At 38.2% G+C, this 20,197-nt stretch overlaps 1 protein-coding gene across 1 annotated transcript; it reads right to left on the bottom strand.

Moving 5' to 3' along the window:
• Nucleotides 1-11,619: 11,619 nt before the first annotated feature.
• Nucleotides 11,620-13,215, bottom strand: LOC120528759 (coiled-coil domain-containing protein 96-like). The gene has a single exon (XM_039752900.1). It carries the CDS (start codon nucleotides 13,213-13,215, stop codon nucleotides 11,620-11,622), a length of 1,596 nt encoding a protein of 531 aa, XP_039608834.1.
• Between the last annotated feature and the right edge of the window lie 6,982 nt (nucleotides 13,216-20,197).

Raw genomic sequence — 20,197 nt, 5'->3', positions numbered from 1 at the left:
GTCAGCAACACAGGAGCACTGCAGGGGACTGTACTTTCTCCGGTCCTGTTCAGCCTATATACATCAGACTTCCAATACGATTCAGAGTCCTGCCACGTGCAAATGTTCGCTGATGACACTGCTATTGTGGGCTGCATCAGGAGTGGGCAGGAGGAGGAGTATAGGAACCTAATCAAGGACTTTGTTAAATGTTGTGACTCAAACCACCTACACCTTGCTGAACACCAGCAAAACCAAGGAGCTGGCGGTGGATTGTAGGAGGCACAGGCCCCTCCTGGACCCCGTGATTATCAGAGCTGACTGTGTGTAGAGGGTGCAGACCTATAAATACCTGGGAGTGCAGCTGGATGATAAACTGGACTGGACTGCCAATACTGATGTTCTGTGCAAGAGAGGACAGAGTCGACTATACTTCCTTAGAAGGCTGGCATCATTTAACATCTGCAATAAGATACTGCAGATGGTCTATCAGACGGTTGTGGCGAGCGCCCTCTTCTATGCGGTGGTGTGCTGGGGAGGCAGCATAAAGAAGAAGGACGCCTCATGCCAGGACAAACTGGTGAGGAAGGCAGGCTCTATTGTAGGCATGGAGTTGGGCAGTTTGATGTGGCAGATTGATGGGTGCTGAGCAGGTTTCTGTCAATCATGGAGAATCCACTGCATCCACTAAACAATATCATCTCCAGACAGAGGAGCAGCTTCAGCGAGAGACTACTGTCACTGCCCTGTTCCACTGACAGATGGAGGAGATTGTTCCTCCCCCACACTATGTGACTTTTCAGTTCTACCCGGGGGGGTAAACATTCAAATTATATAAAGTTATTGTCTGTTATATCTGCATTTTTATCACTCTTTAATTTATTGTTTTTTATCAGTATTCTGCTGCTGGAGTATGTGAATTTCCCCTTGAGATTAATAAAGAGTCTATCTATCTATCTATCTATCTATCTATCTATCTATCTATCTATCTATCTATCTATCTATCTATCAGCCAGTTGCAAATCTGAGTCCTCCTGCAATAAACAAAGTCAGCAGTGGCAGCTCTAGGAAGGATGAGGCACCAGACACATTTACCAGCCTGGTTTGAATATTTTGTACTTCACTTGGAGTCCAGGTCCTAAACACAGATGCAGTGTAGTGACTCAACCTGTGAAAGAATAGTCAGGAGAAAATGTTCAGGGTGGGTGGAGCCATTTACATTGAAGGAGCTTAAAAGTGGACGCCTGCATGGGAGGTCAAACACAGCAAAGGAAAGAAGACTCTCAGTATTGGTGTGAAAGCTCATGAGGACAGCAACACCCCTTGATAACTCGCACAAATAATAATTTATATCACCAAGCTGTTATTATAATGTGTGTTGACATAACATATTACACCTCAAAAATGGTGGCTATGATGTACAGGGTGGACCAGATCTAATTACGCAGATCCAGATCATCTGAATGACATTGATTTATGTGGGGACGATTCCAGTTTGGAGCGAAGACGATTCTTCAAGTCGTCAGTTCGCACACTTCTCGATGGTCCGGGATTTTTCGGGTGATTTTCTATGTAATAAACTTAATAAGTTATAGCGTAATGAAAATTGCATAATTTGATATGGCGCACCCTATACAGACTCTATTTTAGTTACTTTCTAAGAGGTGCCAATGCCGAATATTTGCACAGAAACATTTTTGGTTTTTCATCAGTTTATTTCACCTACCTGTTGTCACTTCTCGGAGAACTACTGGACAGGTCAAGAATATCTCAGCCAAGCTTCATTTCATCATGCCTGCTGTGCTGGAAGCCATTAGTAGACTGAGGAAATGCTACAATATATATATATATTGTGGACACAGCCCGGACACAGACAGGCGGACATGTTGTTCATCACCACCACACGTTTATTTTACACTAATATTTACAAGTTTTACAACAAAGTCAAGTGCACACACACAAACCCCACACAGTCCTGGCCACACAATGCCTTTTCTTCGGGCCGCCTCCACTCTCTCCTCTGCTTCGTCCTGCTTCCACCCAACTCCAGCCCCGAATGAAGGGAGACAACCCCTTTTATATCATCCCGGACGAGCTCCAGGTGATTCCCGGCATTCCTCCCTGGACACGCCCCATTGTGGCGGAAATGCTGGCTGTTCTCCCGGAAGCTCTCCGGGTGTCCCTTTTCTTCTTCCCCCCAGCACTTCCTGGTGTGGCGGAAGTGCTGAGGTCCAGGGTCCCAAGGCATTGGGGCGCCCCCTGGCGGTGACCACGGGCCCCTACAGGGTTGGGCTTCCCAGCCCTCTACCTGTGGCCCCCAAAGCAACCAGGAAGGCGGCCCCTACGTGATCCAGGGTGGGCACAGACCCTCTTCTGGTCCCTCAAGGTGTCCCGGCCGGGTCGTTGCCCCTGGCATCCCTGACAATATATATATATATATATATATATATATATATATATATATATATATATATATATATATATATATATAAATATATATATGTAACAATACATCTTTGCAAACATAAAAATGTTATTTGCAGCCATGTTCACTTCTCCTAATGTAATCAGATCAATTTACTGCACTCATACTGCAATAAGGACATTTAAGGAGAATGAAGCTGCTTTTGTTAACCATAAGATGTTCCATTCCATTAACTCATCTATGATGCCAAGTTGAGAAGAAGAAACATGTTTCCATGGCCCTGGGTCAACGTGTGATTAATTTATTTTGAATCAAAGTGGCTTTACCAGAAATGATGGTACTGTACTTGTTAGTAAAGTAACTGGCGGAAACCTCAATTATTCATATGTTCTATACTATTCCTTGTAACAATTGTAACAGCAAACATGCCATTACATGTACAAGGTGATAGTGATAGGTGATAGTGACTACCATCAGATGCTGTTGCCTTATGCCTTTCTCCAACCCCCAGAACACAGAAGACAGGTGCAATAATGGCGCACATGATCATGAGGCCCCAGCTCCCCACAACCTGGAACTGGACTTGTGGGTTAAAGATGAATGAATGGATATTGTTATTAGCCATATGATTTCAGAAAAAGTCAGGATGTTTATATTTATAAAGCTGATAAAGCAGTTCTACACAAAACTTAAAAAGGCCAATGTCATTTCTTTTCTGCTTGTTTATTGGTTTTATAGAAACAAAATATTAGATAACTTTTCCATGCTATCATTGCCTATACACTGTGGTGAAGAATGTCCATTTTGCCTGTTTATAAAGGATGGTATCTAGTGAAAGGACAGATTCATTGGTGTAAAGTAAATTATTTAAATTATGTTTTTATGAACATTTCATGTTTATTTTACAGGGACTCACAACGTCAATCCTGAGCTGCTCAACACTTTATCTCCAACATCAAATACAAGTATTGTACGTTTACATTTTATGCATTCATTTTCTTTGGTAAAAAAAAAAAATAAATTTTAGGTTTATTAATAATAATAATAATAATACATTTTATTTATAGGCGCCTTTCAAACACTCAAGGACACCGTACACTTTACACAACACCCAACACACAATACAGTACAGTGTTTATATAGAGAAGGCAAGTTTAAAAAGATGAGTTTTAACTGAAGACTTAAACAGAGAGAATGAATTAATGTTTCTAATCTCAGGAGGCAGTGCATTCCAAAGTCGGGGGGCAGAACGACTGAAAGCTCTGTTCCCCATTGTGGAAAGACGAGCGGAAGGAACAGTCAATTTAATTGAGGAGGATGATCTAAGAGTACGGGAAGGGGTGACGATGTGGAGAAGGTTAGACAGGTATGGGGGGGGCTAAATCATGAATAGCTTTAAAGGTTAGCAGAAGGATTTTAAACTCGATGCGGAACTTGACAGGGAGCCAGTGAAGTTGATGCAGAACAGGAGTAATGTGATGAGTAGAAGGAGATCTCGTGATAATACGGGCGGCTGAGTTCTGGACTAATTGAAGTTTGTGAAGAGTTTTTTGAGGGAGACCAAAAAGAAGAGAGTTACAATAGTCAAGGCGAGAGGTGACAAGGCTATGAACAAGAACTGCAGCATAGTGAGGGGTAAGAGAGGGGCGGAGACGGTTGATATTACGTAGGTGGAAGTAGGCAGATCGTGTAAATTATTGCGAGTCATGGTCAGGGAAGGATTATCAAAACATCAAATTGTACATTTACACATATTTCATTTGTGATTTAAAGTATCCTAATATTTGCATATCCTTTAGTCCTAGGGAAACCCAGAGAGACAGTGATTAACTTTGGATTCGAAGCCAGGATTAAAAAATCTCAGTTTGCTTTGTAATATCAAACCTGAAAAGAAAGGGTGAGGAAAAAAACAGCTTTATTTACAATACTTTTAACAAAAAATATAAAATCATGTAAAAATATAAAATTGGTGTGCTGTCAGTGCTGTACATATGTGTTTGTAGGTTAATGAAAATAAAGGCCTGTTAGGAAAACATTGAGCACGGCTAGTTACTTTGTTTTAGGCCTGTTGCTGCCAGGACAGACTCTACCAACTTTGTGTATTTTTCAGGATATGGATTTTTGTTCATTTATCTTGGAAATTAAGGATCATTTGCTCCTTGAAGTTGATGTTGAAATGACTTGTTCAATGATGAAAAGAAAAGAGGTGTGGTGGATGGCTGGGGCTCTTGCCCAGTCAGAACACCTGGAGGATAGAAGGACTGGGGAAGAGACAGTACCTCCCTCGGGACACGAGAGGGTAGCCCTTCTGATTTGCATCGGGGCCATGGGATTGGAGCTTAGAAGCTCAACCCTGTTGGGGCCCATGGGCACTGGCAGGGGTGCCCGGATGATTCCGGAGCCATGGACTACAGCACTTCCGCCATACCAGGAAGTGCTGCCGTAAGAGGAACCCCAGGCACACCTGCAATGCTTCTGGATGTCCATGCAGCACTTCTGCTACACCAGGAAGTGCTGCAGGGAAATCGTGAAGAAGCACCTGGAGCATATCCAGGTAAAGGTATTAAAGGGGCTGCTTCACTCCATTCGAGGAACCAGAGTCAGGTGGAGGTGGACAAAGCTTGCTGAGGCGGAATGGAGAAGAGAAAAAAGAACTATTGTGTGGTATTGTGCTTATGGGACTGTGATTGGCCTGTGGGAAACAGGGAAGGAGTTTGCCACAAGGAAAAGAAACAAAAACATCTTGTGTTTTTTATCAATGTGCCTCCAACGTTTGTCTGTGTCAGGTTGAGTGGCTGCTACGCCCTCTAGAGTTGTCACAGAATGTAATATTGAATTACTGACACAAAAGTTACAGTGAATTTCTTATGACAAGTCTGAAACACCATTGGTAGGCTACACTGTTACATGTATTGCCAATGTGCTCCTCTTCCCAAAAGAACTGTATGAGGAAGAAAGCATTATAGTGTTTAACATCATAAATAGATTTACCAAGAGATTTCTTGAGGTAAAGGAGCTTACAGTATTCATGTGTATGGGGTTTAAAAATTGGAGTTTTTTTGTTAAATAAGACTTGTATTATTTAATTTGTGTGCTTTATTTTAGGTAATATGTAGCTTTTAAGTGACAAAATTGTGGGACCAAGACTATGATATAGGACTCAAAAGGGAAAATTAGCTTTGCTTTTAATTGTGTACATTTAGTCAAGACTTTAACAAAGACTTGGGGAAAGTAAATGCGCACGCAGAACAAGAAGTGTTGACAACCTAGTGATTTAGTTCAATGATAACATCGTATTGTTAGGGACAGGCAGAGAAGGGAGTGCAGATGTAAAGAGAGAAGCTGAATGAAGACAAGTGTTTGAAAGGCTGGCAAGGAAGGTAAACATTTTAGAAGACATTGTGTGCCAAGGTTGAGAACACTTTGGAAAAGATATCCAAAGAGCTGTTCTTTTAAATTACCAGCTAAACAAATTGGCCGAAATAAAATATTTTAACAGGGCATTGAATTCTGGGATGAAAATAAACATGCTAATACAGAGGGAGAAATATGCAAATGTTAGGAAAAGGATGAATCCCCGATTTTTGGTGGGAAATCAAGACAATAGGGGGAACAGTGGGGGAAGGAGTTTCATGGAGGGAATTATGGGGAGACATATAACAAGGAATTCTTAATAATAAGGAGTATTTTTATGGAAATTACGTTCCTATTGAAATTAGATTTCATACTTTACATATTTTCCCCATCCCCAAATGTTAAAAGAAAGCAAATTCAGAAATAAGCAACGTATTGAAAAGTGCAACACCCAAGTGTCATTGGCCTGCCTGCTCATCTCATAGTTCATATATAATTGGTTAGGGGGTGGGAGTGATTTGGGATTGATGACTATCTGATATTTGCATTCTTATTCTGCCCCAGCCAGTGCACATTTTGTTACCTTTCCTAACTTTATTAACACTGCCTTTGCATGTTTAGAGTACTGTTGCCATCCATCCATCCATCTTCTTAACCTGCTCACCTGCTGAGCCGTGAGGCAATTGAAACCTATTCCAGCAAGCATTGAATGCAGGGTAGAAACAAGACCTGAACAGCACGGTAGTCCATTATAGGACGAAAATACATAACAAGACATCATTGTCCAATTTCAAACACATTCCACTTAACCTGCATGTCTTTGGACTGTGTCCTATGATAAATGAATATCCAGTAAGTTAATTATACTTTAATAGCATTAAATAATACATTTTATCAGTAGCATGATTGTTTATAAGGTTACATATTTTAACCTGCTTTGGGTAACAAAAGGTGCTCTTTTGTGAATCTCCTCCATGTAATGCGGAAACATGGCATTCTTGTGTAAATGGCATTCAATTATGGACATTGACAGTTGAAAACTAATAATTAATTAGAAATTTAAAATATTTTAGTACAGCTATAGTCTGAGCTAGTTTGGTAACCAGCTCAGGCAAAATAATTTATTTGTACAAGTGACAAGGCCTTTCTTTACAATTGACCAGTGTTCCATTATTTAAAGAAGCCTTTATTAAACATTTAAATTACTAAACAATGCCTATTAGACTTAGTTTTTCAGGATCTGGGGAAATTAATCAAAAATGGGAGTAATTGGCTTGCTAATGGGAAGACTATGACTAAAGTACCTGACAGTCCTGCTTAGAAAGAAATGATTTCTGTCATGATTAAGCTCAAAAGCTCTGAACTGCACAGTGAAAAAAATTATGGGATAGCCTGTATCTTGTAAGTACTTGAATATATCTCGTACGTATGAGATGTTTTCACGTATGTATGGATACTTTCGCATATGTACGAGATGTTTTTACATTCGTACAAGATACTTTCGCATATGTATGAGATGTTTTAATGTTGATACAAGATACTTTCACGTACGTATGACATAAAGTTAGATTAAAAAATTACAAAAGTGCACTGCGGTGTTATCTAATTACGCCTTTACCAAGGCTACAGAGCTTCAGTTTGACGTCACTCCCATTTCTTGTAGCACGGTGATATAAAAAGCAGACGGTTGGGCTTTTATTTAAAGGAGTGTGGGATGGTTGGAGATAGGTGTAACTGCAGCCTGCAATACCTATGACATATGTCAGGTAATGGCCACAACGTCAGTAACAAAATTCCCATCGTGTGCCCCGTTACACTGTGGTTAAGATTAAGGGCTGTGGGACGGTTATCTGACTCAAAGGATTTAGGTACATGCTTTATGTTTACAGGTATTTGTCTGCACACTCGTATGCAGCCCGTGAGGGGATATGGTGTATTTTTTTCTTCCTAGGAAGCAATTTGGTGCGTACAACTTACCATTTCACGCCCACCACTTACTAAAGCCTGTGCACCAGATACTTTAAAGTCGCACCAGCTAATACTGCGTGTGTGCCGCATACATTCAGATGAGCACCAAATACCATTGTGTGCTACTGTACATCATTTTCTGGAAACAGGACATATCACTGAACAGTTTAATGTTTTCCTCACACAGTCACATTCCACAGAAATGGATATTGGCAAGTTTATAAAAGCAGGTTATACATTCAAGCACAAGGATCCATCTTGTCAAAAATGTGACAATAAAAATGGCCGCAACACAATTTAGCCCTCTGCTGTGCCATTTAAATATCGCAGTTTATTTTGCACAGTGCAACGGATGACCCAGTGTTTTAAGGTTTGCCAGTGGATTTGACTAGGATAGTCAAGTTTGCCTTTTTGTCTTTGCAAAGAGTTCTAAATTAATTACAAATATAAAACACAAAATAATTGATTCCTTAAATATTCACCTCATTCAAGTTATACTTAGTAGATGCACCCTTAGCAGCAGTCTCAGCCTGGAGTCTGTAAACTATGCACATCAAGGCAAAGCACTTTTTCCCCATTTTCTTTGCGAAACAACCCCAAGCTCAGTCAGGGTGCATGGGGACTGTGATTGAACAGCATTTTTCAAGTCCAGCCACAAATTCTCAATTGGATTGAGATCTGGACTCTGACTTGGCATTGACATTGTTTCTAGTCATCCCTCTGTAGCTTTGACTTTATGCTTGGGGCCTTTGACTTCTTAGAAAACAAAGTTTCTCTTAGGGAGGTGGTTTCTTGCAAACTACAACAGGTTTTTCACCATTTTCTCTATATTTTTCAACACTTCTCTTACCTTATTGCCTCTCAAGCCTTCTAGGACCTGCTACAGAGAAGTATCCCTACAGCATGATGCTACCACCACAATGCATCATAGTGGGGGTGGTGTGTTTTTGAAGCAACTCATAAGAAAAACTGCTGCTTTCTCATGATCTCTGCCATTATCTATTTGAAATGCTACAAGTATGTTGCGGGTTTTCTCACCTTGCCTATATTCAAAGATACTGATGTCTAAGCAGTGGGTGCCAACCAAATATTTTAAAAACTTTACTTAAATTGATTAGGTAATGCGAAACAATCATGAAATAAATTTGTTTATTTGCACAATGTGCCTGGTGTCAGTGCATGTCAACATACATTAGCTCTTTAAGGGCAGAATATTTTTTCCAAAAAACAGTTTCTGAAAAGCAATGGTTTCACACAGAAATCAACATAAAACATCTGTTGCTGCATGCTGTGGCAGCCAGTTTGACGGGAATGTGTGGTAGGCTTGGTGCCAAGCTGTCTTCATGTGGCTGAGGAATTGCAATGTAGTTTCTACCTCTTATCATTGTTAAGTGGCCCTCCTCCCTGGCAAACATTGCCGTAGGTGTATCAGCTACATGAACCCGTTCAACACTATGATTAGTTGGGGACCAGTCAACTGAAGCTGGAACCTCACATTCGTTTTTGATCACTTGTATGAAAATTGGAGTCCAACAATTCATAGTCCAGTTCAGCGATAATAGGCAAAATGTCATCCATGCAGTAGTTTGCTTTATGCATTCACTTTGATCTCTTGCTAGATGTCAGTCCCATTTTTGCTGTTATTTGCGCCTTGCTACTCACACAAGCACAGGAAATCTCAGTCAAACCAATGAAGCTAACGTTCCTTCTAGCAAGAAGAGTCCAGCTAAAACATAACAGTTGGTTTTGTCACAGTTTGCGGTTGATTACCATCGTCAACTCCTCCTTTTGACAAAAGTCAACATTAGCCCTGAAAGAGTTAAAAATTGGCTCTGACTTGCATTTGTTTAAATTGTGTGTGAATTAAAACAATAAAAATTCTGTGTGAGCACCTATATTTCCGGAGTGAAGGGCACCAGCCAAATGATACTGGATATAAGTCCTTGATATTTTGGCAAGCAGGTGACTTGAGTTTCTCTTTAATTGGTTGATTTCAGATCTGTGCGCACAGAATACTCCAACATTTATTAGCAGTGAATTAGTATTGTTTTAGATTGGACAATCATCGATGCACTATATCATTGTACACATCCATGGATCACAGTTCATACTCAACATTAATGTAACTACAGCTGAGTGAGGGTGATTTTAGGGAGATGGCAACTTTAAGCAGAACTTCAGAAATCAAATAAAATTAGGTTAAGAGTTTTCTTTAATGAAACACCCCTTCATAAATTATTCACTTGAAAAAAAGAAGATGAGCTTACACACTTTGAAATTGCAAACGGCATGAAAGTAGCCGCAGTCATCTAGAGCAGTGTTTTTCAATCAGTGTGCCGTGGCAGAGTAGCGTGCTGTTAGAGCTACCCAGGTGTCTCTTGGAAATAATAGTGTAGTGTACTTGGGTCTGAACCTGAGAGGGTCAAGATCTGTCTGAGGAGGATAGGACTACTTTGAGAACCTGCCATGCTGACTGCTGTGATTGCTATGTTAGAGCACATTGGATGTGTCTCCTCACTGCCAGTATCCATCTGCCCTGGGTGTTTGGTCACCAGTGATCCTCATAGTGTTGGGGGATTGAGGGCACATGAATTGCCTCTGAGGCAAAGAGGGGTGGTGAAAGAGGCAAAGCAGCTTAGATATGACACCAAAGTGCTCACTAAGTGCCATGTCTGCAAACACTGATCTCAGAGCTGCTTTTCTACCAGCTTCTCTGGTAGTCTCACCTCTTTGGGCAGTTGAGTAATGTATGAGATATACTGTATATGTGTTTGTAGTTAGTAAGATAGTGGCAGGCCTTGGGATGATTTTGATTACAAAAAATGTGCCACTTCAGGAAAAAAAGTTTGGGAAACACTGATTTAGACAATAGCATAAGCATACATTTTTTGGCAGGCTTAATGAAATGACTCAGTTTAGACAGAAACTGAAAAAATTTCAGGCCTGAAGGAAGGAGGGCATAAGTTATGTTCAAGGAATATAGGTATTCTGACCTTAAAGGCAGAAAGAGTTTTAGGTTGGACTTGTCCTGTGGCTTTAGCACAAGACTGGTGGGGGGGTGAGTTATGTTTTGATGTGGGGATCTGTAGATCTTACAATGTGAATTTGTGCCCAGCTGAGGTAAGCAAGGCAAATTTGCATAAGACTGGGCAGACTGGCAGCAAGTGTAGAGTGGGAAAAACTCTGTGGGTGTGCACTAAATGATAAATTGGGAAGCAGGACTTCAGAAAAATCAGAGCTCTAGTATGGTTTGGATTTATGGAATACAGTGGGAACCTTTTGGTGACCTTTTCTAGGCAATGGTAAATCATGTTAAAAATGTCCATAGAAAAAAGAAAAATAATTCTCATAGAACTTGTACAGCATAATCCACATGTCCATTATACTTTTGTAGGGACAACACTGTGTTTATTTTTTGTCATTCCCACAATACAATACAGTAGTCACATTTATTACATAAGATTTAGTACATTCTTTTAAAAAATGCCAGCGCTGACTGTGTAATTGAGCAATTCCTAGTGAAATAGAGTGCATCACAAACAACCTATTCACAGTGTTTTCAATTTCATAATCCTCTCTTTTTATTCTTTGTAATGGGGTACTAGAGACGGTCCCCAGAAACAACAGGCAAAAGGCCAAACCTTTAACACAATTACAGTCTTTCAGCTCCATCAGTTAAATTCAATTTAAGTATATTATTCTTCTCCATATTGTTAAGTACAGTAATTGCTATTTTTATAGTTAACATAATCTAGTAGCAGAGATCATTGTTTGATTGCTGTTATTTCAATTTTCACGTAAGATTAGTTATTGGTGATGCTATATAAACAAATCAACTGTAAAGTTAAGCCTAAAAACAGAGGGCATTTGAAAGATAGCATGGGTTTAAGCACTTATTGTACGCGCTGGTCAAAGAACTGAGGTTTGTCTATTTTTTCTCTGATAGCTTTGCACGATCTAGTAAATTCATTATAACTGCGCCTTAACATTTTCAACTGCTTGCTGAGTAATTCAGTGGCATCAAACTGGTCTTCAAAGTCTCTGAGAAGCACTTCATTTCCAATCAATTCACGGTTGTGATCCAGCTTAATGTTTTCGAGACGTAAGAACTCCCTTCTTTTCTTTATCTTCCTGAGTAGGGCTTGCTTTTTGTGTACAAGTTCATCCATGTCTACTACTTGGGATTTTTTCTCAATACTTTCCATCTGCATATCATATAGTTTCTCCTTGATATTTTTTATCATTTGCAATGTGTTTGCAATTTTTTTCTGTGACCTCTTTAGCTCTGCCTCACGCTCTTCTATTCTTGCGTTGTACGACTGGCTGTCAATTTTCAGCAGCTCAAAGTCTGTTAGGTGCAAATCTTGCTCTATCTTTTCCTTGATTTTCACGGCAACCTCCAGTTTTTTAATTTGGTGTTTCAGCTCAATGTTTTTTACCCTCATTTTTATTAGCTCAAGCTGTCGTTGCTGCTCATCTGTGTGAAACTTTTCTCCTACTTTAGTAGCAGCTTTAGTGCCCTGCCTTCTGCTTAAGACTTCTATAAGGATATCCTTTTTCAGATTTAGCAGAACTTTCCAGTTACTTTCCACGGATCTGTTTTTCAGTTCATGGATGTTCTTTAGATCCTCAATTTGCAGCTGGTAAATTTCGTTGTCTTTTGTGTGATGGTTTTTCAAATTCTCCATATTATTGATGAGATTGAGGTAATGCTCTTCCAGTTCAACAGTTTTCTCCTTTTCCTCATAAACATTTCTTCTCACAGTCCGGCTGAGAAATTTTCCAAGCTTTTCTTGAATTTTAACATTCAAATTAGTTATTTTTTTCTTCTCTTCAATTAACATATTATACTGCTCCAAGAGCTCGTCATGATTTATGGCAACTACTTCCTCTGTCTCCTCCCTTTCTTCTTCTCCTTCTTCATCCTTGTTGTTAGGTATTTTGTCCAATGAATCAATTTCTAATGCCAAAAGGCCATCATTTGAATCCTTCCCAGTGCTTTCTTCTGTGGACTGGGGCTCTTCACTCTTTGGCTGGGGCTCAGGTCCTTCTTCTTCAGATATCTCACTGGTTGGCAAGATTGCTTGCTGCTCTTCACTCTCTAACTTATCTTGCTCACTTACATCTACCGACTCACTCCCAGCTTCCTCTGTTGTAAACTTTGGTTCTTGTACTTCCTTGTCCTCGAGCTCAGCAACATCAGAAATGGCACTGTCAGTGGAATCAGCAGTAGCTGCAGGAGTAGCAGCAGCATCATCAGCACTATCAGTGTTAACAGTAGCAGCAAGATCGGCATTAGCAGCAGTTGCATCCGCTGTATCAGTAGAAGCCTCATCATTTTGAATCATTTCAGCCTGAACAGGATTGGCAATAGCTTCATTCCCTTGCTGTATATTTTCAGGTTCATTAGTGTCTTGTACTGTGGGTGCCAGATCCTCTTGTGTTTCATCTTTAGTCACTTCATCTTTATTTTGTTCCTGCTTCTCCATTGTTTATTTTCTTTAATGTCAGCAGCGACTTGTACAAAAAATATATAAAATAACGTTCTTCTTTTTAAAAATGGAATTTAATTTTGAGTTTTAAATGAAGTCACATAGAAAAGGTATCCAGTGGCTTCTAGAAGTCTGCTCAATTCCCTACAAGTCAAGATTTCTTAGACAGTGGTGGTAGGGGAGCTAACTGATATCAGTACAGTGTGAAGATTATATAAACCGGGTTTGTTCTGTTTATTACTGAACACAGCCTGGTACTGTAAGGCCAGGTAGCCAATTGGAGCTAGGCCTTCTAAAATGTTCTTCTTCAAGGAGTCAATTAAATTCCTTCTCCCAAGAACATAAAAAATATATTTTATTTAAAATGATGTGTTCTTTATAGAAATGAACTGCCTCTTGCGGACAAAAAATATGACTGCCTTTAACACTTATCGCAAATATTTTCTGACCATAGTGCTATCACTAATACAGAAGATGATTGAGAAGAGGATACTAGTCATGGAAGCTTTTTGCCAGCAATTATTATATGCTGTGTATTTTCTATATTTTTGCTGGTGCTGCCCCACCATGGAAGTGTCCTCTCTGTACAAGTGAAGCAGAATTAGTCTAGTGCTACCCGTTACTCCAGCCTGGAAAGTGTGAGCAGCTGCAGAAGAGATGTGTGGGATTACAGCTCAGTCTTCATCTGGGTCTTCCTATTCAGTTGTCTATATAAAACAGAATATACATACATTTAATATTTTATTTGTTCACAGAAACACTCAAGTTTCTTACACTGAAACCTAATACGGTGCATTAAAAAAATAACAAAGTAATATTAGAAATGACTGTATAATGAGTCAGAATTACTATTTCTGCTGTATAGTTAAAAGAAGCAAACGTAGAGCGTCACCTTCATTTCCATACTTCTGTTCATACATGTTTTCACATGTTAGATTAATGAAAATCTGTATTCCACTTCCTCATAAGCATTGAAGCAATAGAATGTCAGCTATTTTTTTTATTAGTCAAGTATTCCCTTATTGCATTTATTGTGTAGAGTTAGATTTAGCCTTTCCTCTTACCTTTCCTCTTTGCATTTTGGAATTGGTAAGTCTAAATCAACATGAAGAGAATTACCAATGCAAGAGAGGCTAGCCCGGGGTGGGCAGATTTAGTCCTGGAGGGCCGCAGTGCCTGCAGGTTTTTGTTCCAACCCAATTGCTTAATAAGACACACTTATTGCTCAAGTAACAATTCTGCTTCACGTTAGTTGTCTCACTTGTTAAGATTTTGAACTGTTATTGCTCATTTTAGTCTTAAGCAGCTGTATTCTTGGTTTTTAATTGCTCCTAATTAGCAATAACATGCAAATGACAAAAGAAATCAGCATTTCTCCATTTAGCTTGGTACCATTTATACCTGTGTGTATTTATCATCATACTGGGTTTAATTAAATACTTGGAAGGAAAGTGAAGAAAAAGAGTGAAGCACTGAGAATAACTCATCAGTTTTAGACTTCAAATCATTTGGATGATATCCTTAGAAAAGGGAAGAAAATCTAGGATATGAAAATATCCTGACATGGCAGATTTAAAGCACTAACAAGCCATGAAATTAAATAATTGGCAAGAATTGGTTTTTAATTAAGTAACTGGGTTGGAACAAAAACTTGCAATCACTGCAGCACTCCAGGACTGACTTTTGCCATCTGTGGGCTAGCCAATACTGAATGCTGAAGGACAGGAAGAATTCAATTAGAAAACATAGCAGAAAAAAGGGGCATGGCAGAATCAACAATTTGGAATGTTGGAAAAAGAAAATATTAAACACTGGTATACACAGAAAAGAAAGGTTAGGTATGTGACACAATATGATTTGATGACAGAAATGAGTGCAGAGCTGTGAATGGGTTTCTCCACCTCCTCCTCATAATGTAAGGCCTGGGAATCCAGAAATGGGGCAAACAACTCAAAGCATAGTCTTCTCGTTTTTGTCCATTGTAATAAGCCAAGACTTGTTCAACTACCTTTAAAAGACTGCTTTTTTCCTTTTTCTTTTGTGGAAATCAAATCTTTCTATATAATAACAGAATGGCTAGGGCTGGAGTTTCTCACTTGGTCAGCTGCACATTCCTCTGTAGCCATTAAATATTACTGAAAACTACACAGTGCAAGGATGAGGGTATCATACTGAGAGTAGAAATAAAAAGCCCCAACACAAAGGTAAAAACAGATGATCCAAGTAGAATTCTACAACAATGTGTAGTTGAAACAAGACTAGACTTCCAAAAATAATGGAATGTTAAGGTAAAAATCTGGATAATGGTACAATACCTAGCTCATTCAAACTGCAGCTATTCATCTATAACACACTGGTGGAGGTAGTGCCATATCTTAAACATGTATCACCACTGCTGAGAATGGTTTATTCTGTTTTACTGGTGATGTAATTAAGACAGAATGTCACCACAGATAAACATTTACAGAAACGCAATATCTGCACATGTACAAAGTTATTGGCAAATGTCTTTAGTTGGCTGTCAAATTATGTCCTGAAAAACACTTACTGCACTGCCAAAAAATGTTTTTTGGGGAGCAGTCGTAGACTGGCCAAGTCAGACTTCTAATTTTAAATCCCAATTAGGTGTTTATTTTACTTGTTAATTGAAGACCAAAATCAGGACCCCTTTCATAACATACAGCAAATGGAAATTAACAGGAAAGGCTTGTCATGGATTCTCAGAAGAACAAGCTAGTGGTCTGATGATGTCATTGGGCCAAAGTGGTTACAGTTACGTATGTTATGAATAGGAGTAGTCAACTGGCAATTTTCATGGTACTTTAATTTATTCATTCATTCATTGCATGTACCCACTTTGTGAAATTCATGCCTACATTGGTTGGACAGTCACAAGACCTCTGCTGGGGTTAGTAGCTCATTGCTGGAGACATCGCCATTGTCATTCTATTTATTTAGATTTCTACTTTCCAGAAACAACACCAAATTCACTGCCTTATTTTTTAATGCCTCCCAATCTCAGAGCAATGCTAGAGGAACACTGAGATGATAAAACATGAGTTGAAAAATCCATAACACAGTAGCTGTGTTTGAGTCTATTATGCTGCTACTGTTGACTAAGTATATATACCGACTGCAGTTAAAAGTAACTTAGATCTGAGTTTTGCTTCATATCCTATTTCATTGTTTTGACTGTTGAAATCAATTTTCTAAGTGATTGAAATCCGATTCAACTCTGTACAGATCTTGAATTTGCAAAATTTATAAAACAAAATTATAAATTATTTATAAAAAAATAATTTGTCAGACAGATGTGACATAATAGAGAGCCATGAATTCCAGTTACATGTTGAATTCATTATTTACAATGCAGGACAATTTCATGAGACTTTGAGTGAAATCTCCACTGTCAGATCTGTACATAGAACCCTGTGGTCACGGCAGAGAAGACAGGACTAGTTGGAGCAAAATATCAAGGAGTTTGATGCAAAATAGTGGTTCATAAATACTGGTTTTGAGCAGGTCCTGTTTTTTTACGATGTCAATGTCTAACTTTAGAGCTGACTGATTGAAGATAAATGACTTTCCTTGAAATAATAAATTCTAAAAACTACATAAGCTCGTATGTTCCACACACACAAACGACTAGGCTAGCCATTTAACTCAAACAGCACATATTTGGGATGTGTGAAAAAAAATCGGAGGACCTGAAAGTAAAATACACACACAAGGGAAGAAAGGGCAAACATCCCCACTGACCGCAACAAGGTCTGGGATAGCCACAGGCCCACTAGGCTGTTCTACCACAATTTACTTGTGTGGCTATTAAATTTTGTTTTGTTTTGTTTTTCTGTTTGTATTTGGTTTTTTTTTTCTCTTTTTCTCTAGACTGATCTCATCATTTGTTCATCAATGATGATTCGTTCATCATCATTTGATTGATTGAATAATATACTGTTGTAATGTTTTGCTGCGGTGGGCTGGCACCCTGCCCGGTGTTTGTTTCCTGCCATGTGCCCTGTGTTGGCTGGGATTGGCTCCAGCAGACCACCATGACCCTGTAGTTAGGATATAGCGGGTTGGATAATGGATGGATGTAATGTTTTGCTTTTCAAAAATAAAATATTGAATATAAAAAAAAATCCTGATATTAGGCTCATCTGAATGGGGGACAGGAACATAAACGTGTATTTTCATAAATTCTTGAAACATTTTTACACTGACATACCCAGAAATAAAACTGGAAAATTTGGGTCACATTAAAAGTTTCATTTCATACAGTAAAAAATATAAACTTTGACTTCATTGTGCCAATAACTAAGGAAATATTCTAAACAATGATTAGCAATATTACTGTAACTGCACATACTAAAATGCATTATATACCATACAATAATCACAAAATAGAGAACAGGTACAACATAGACTTACTGCAATGCTAAAAAAACAGTAAACTCTGCTGTGTATCTGTATTAAATTCCTAATGTTACTACCGTATATGAAAATCCTGCATAAAACAGGGGTGACTATTGAGGCAGCTTCAGTATACTATAGGAAGCTTATGATACTTCTAGTACTATTCTGATTATTATGCATTCAGTGTGTCAATGTGTGCAAAGTGTCAGTCTCAATACATTAAAGTTTTTTGTTTATCTCAGTGAGAGTATTCAAGCTGAGTCACACTCATTCAACTGCATGGGAAAGTGACTATATAAATTATATTTTATTATTATTTTTATTATTATTATTACAGAACATGGCTACAGAGACTAACTGAGAGGCACTGCTTGGATATTCAGTTATGTATTCTCAAGATAGACATGGCTCTTCTCTTTTGTTATGTGTATTTTAACTTTACATGCCTTCACTTCTTTTAAAATTAGAAGAAATGCAAGATATTACACTGAGTTAAGAGAGCCAATGTAGTAAGAGAAGAGTTAGAATAAGATTAATGTCAATCACTAAAATAGAAGTTGTTTAAAAATATCTTCTTAATTATTCACTTATTGGAAATACATTAAACTACATTTTCATAAATGTATTGTTTTGATTGAGTAGTAAAAACATACTGAACTGTATTTTAAAATTATTAATACAGATGAAAGCATCACTGCAATACTGCTACAAGGTTACTTGCTCTCTAAATCTATTGAAAAGAGAACATTGTGTTTTTTAAACCCTTGGGAGATACCAAGTACAGCCTAAACCAGAGCAAAGGCAATAACAGTTCAATAATCCCAATCAACCATCATGCACTGACTCTTCACCAAAGTGTTCTACATCAGCAAATGAAAAAGTCTTGTGGAAATTCATTGGTGAGGCCATGGCTGATTTTCACACTCATATTTCAATTCATGTTAAAATAATCCTGCATCCCCTTATCCGAGGTGACCCAGGCCTGGTCTGTTTTAACACTCTGCAATAATCTCACTGTAAATCATGTCTCTGAGGAAATAAAACACAAGTTCATTTTTAAAAATACTATAAATGTGTGCATAGAGAAGTGTGAGTGACCAGACCAAGGAAAGGTTGTGGCCATGGCCAATGCTTTATGAAAGAGGAGCTGTGATCGGCTGTTCACTTTGGCTCCGGAGTCAGAGATCTAAGCTGCAATTCTCATTACTACATTGTGCTGCTCCCTATAACATTCTCTATCAGCTTGTTAAAAAATGTAATCAACTCTGTAGTTAGAATCCATTATGATAATCTATTATGAGGCTGTGCATTATTAAACATATCATAAGCCTTATTAAACAATGAAAAAATAACAGTAATTTATCATAAGTCTCTATTTTAAATGGTAATTGCTGATAGCATAGTTAATAAAGCATTCATAAACTGATTCATAACAGATGCCTAATCTAAACCACAACCAATATTTCTTCAAAAACATACATAAATGTTACATTTAGTGAGCAGTTTTATCTTGTCTTATTAAATTATTTCCTGTTACATCTTTAAAAATCTGAGTGTCAAAAATAGAAATCTGACCTGTACTTTTAAATATAAATTATTATGAAAATAATAATCTATTAAAAATCATTTCTTTGCCACTCTAAATAAGTGAGAAAGAAAAAGGATAGATGAATAGATAATATTCTATTCTAAAATTAATATAACAGATGGATTCTTTTCATCTCTTATTTATAGTGGGCTGTTAATACATTGGATCTCTTTATTATTTAAACACTTTATCAGTAATAATGCAAGTCTGTCACCCAGTAAATATTACTGTCATGGACTGAATCTCCACTACTTATCTTAGAAACCTGGATTACAGTACAGTGTCCAGTTGTGGAAATAAACACACTTCTCATTTTCTTCTTTAGTTTCTGCAGATGTCTACCAGGACCTTTATAATTTAACAGTGTAACTTTCTAATTAAAGAAGCATTACTTTTTCAAATTAATATTTTCTTCACTTCTGATCAATGGTTGAAATGCATCCTGACTGACTACTTAGAGACACAATTCCTTTATGAGGAGTACCATTGAGCTCTTGGTCTCTGTCTCCCCCTGCAGGCACAAGGTAGGAATGAAGGCCATCTTTCTTACATACAGTATATAGATTCAAACCACATCACTGGGAATATACAAAGAATTTAAATAATAATTTTTCTTGCCTTTTTATAGTAGAGGCGATACCTCCAGGCACACATGCCTCAAGTGCATACAGTAAATATGAAACCACCTACCTAATTTGAAGTTTGATTATTACTATTTTGAATTCTACTTTGATTTTGATGTTTGCATTATCAGACATTGTTAATTCGACTCAGAGTTGTGGTGGTCTAGAGTCAATGCCAGCAGCATCACTGCAAGTGAGGAAAGAGCCACAGACAATGTTTAGTAAGGCAAATTAAAATCATACACCAACAGTCATCAGTTAATTTAACTTGCACATCTTGGGCATTAAAATAGAAGAACTAAAATAAAACACCATGCTGACATGACTAGAACATGCAGACTCCAAAAAGACA

This window comes from Polypterus senegalus, chromosome 4, assembly GCF_016835505.1.
Source record: "Polypterus senegalus isolate Bchr_013 chromosome 4, ASM1683550v1, whole genome shotgun sequence".
Taxonomy (NCBI): domain Eukaryota; kingdom Metazoa; phylum Chordata; class Cladistia; order Polypteriformes; family Polypteridae; genus Polypterus; species Polypterus senegalus.
The sequence above is the reverse complement of the archived record's forward strand: the minus strand, read 5'-3'. Positions and strand labels throughout refer to the sequence as shown.

Excerpts from the sequence above, each read along its gene's own strand:
- LOC120528759 (XM_039752900.1), bottom strand. The coding sequence starts at position 13,215 with ATGGAGAAGCAGGAACAAAATAAAGATGAAGTGACTAAAGATGAAACA.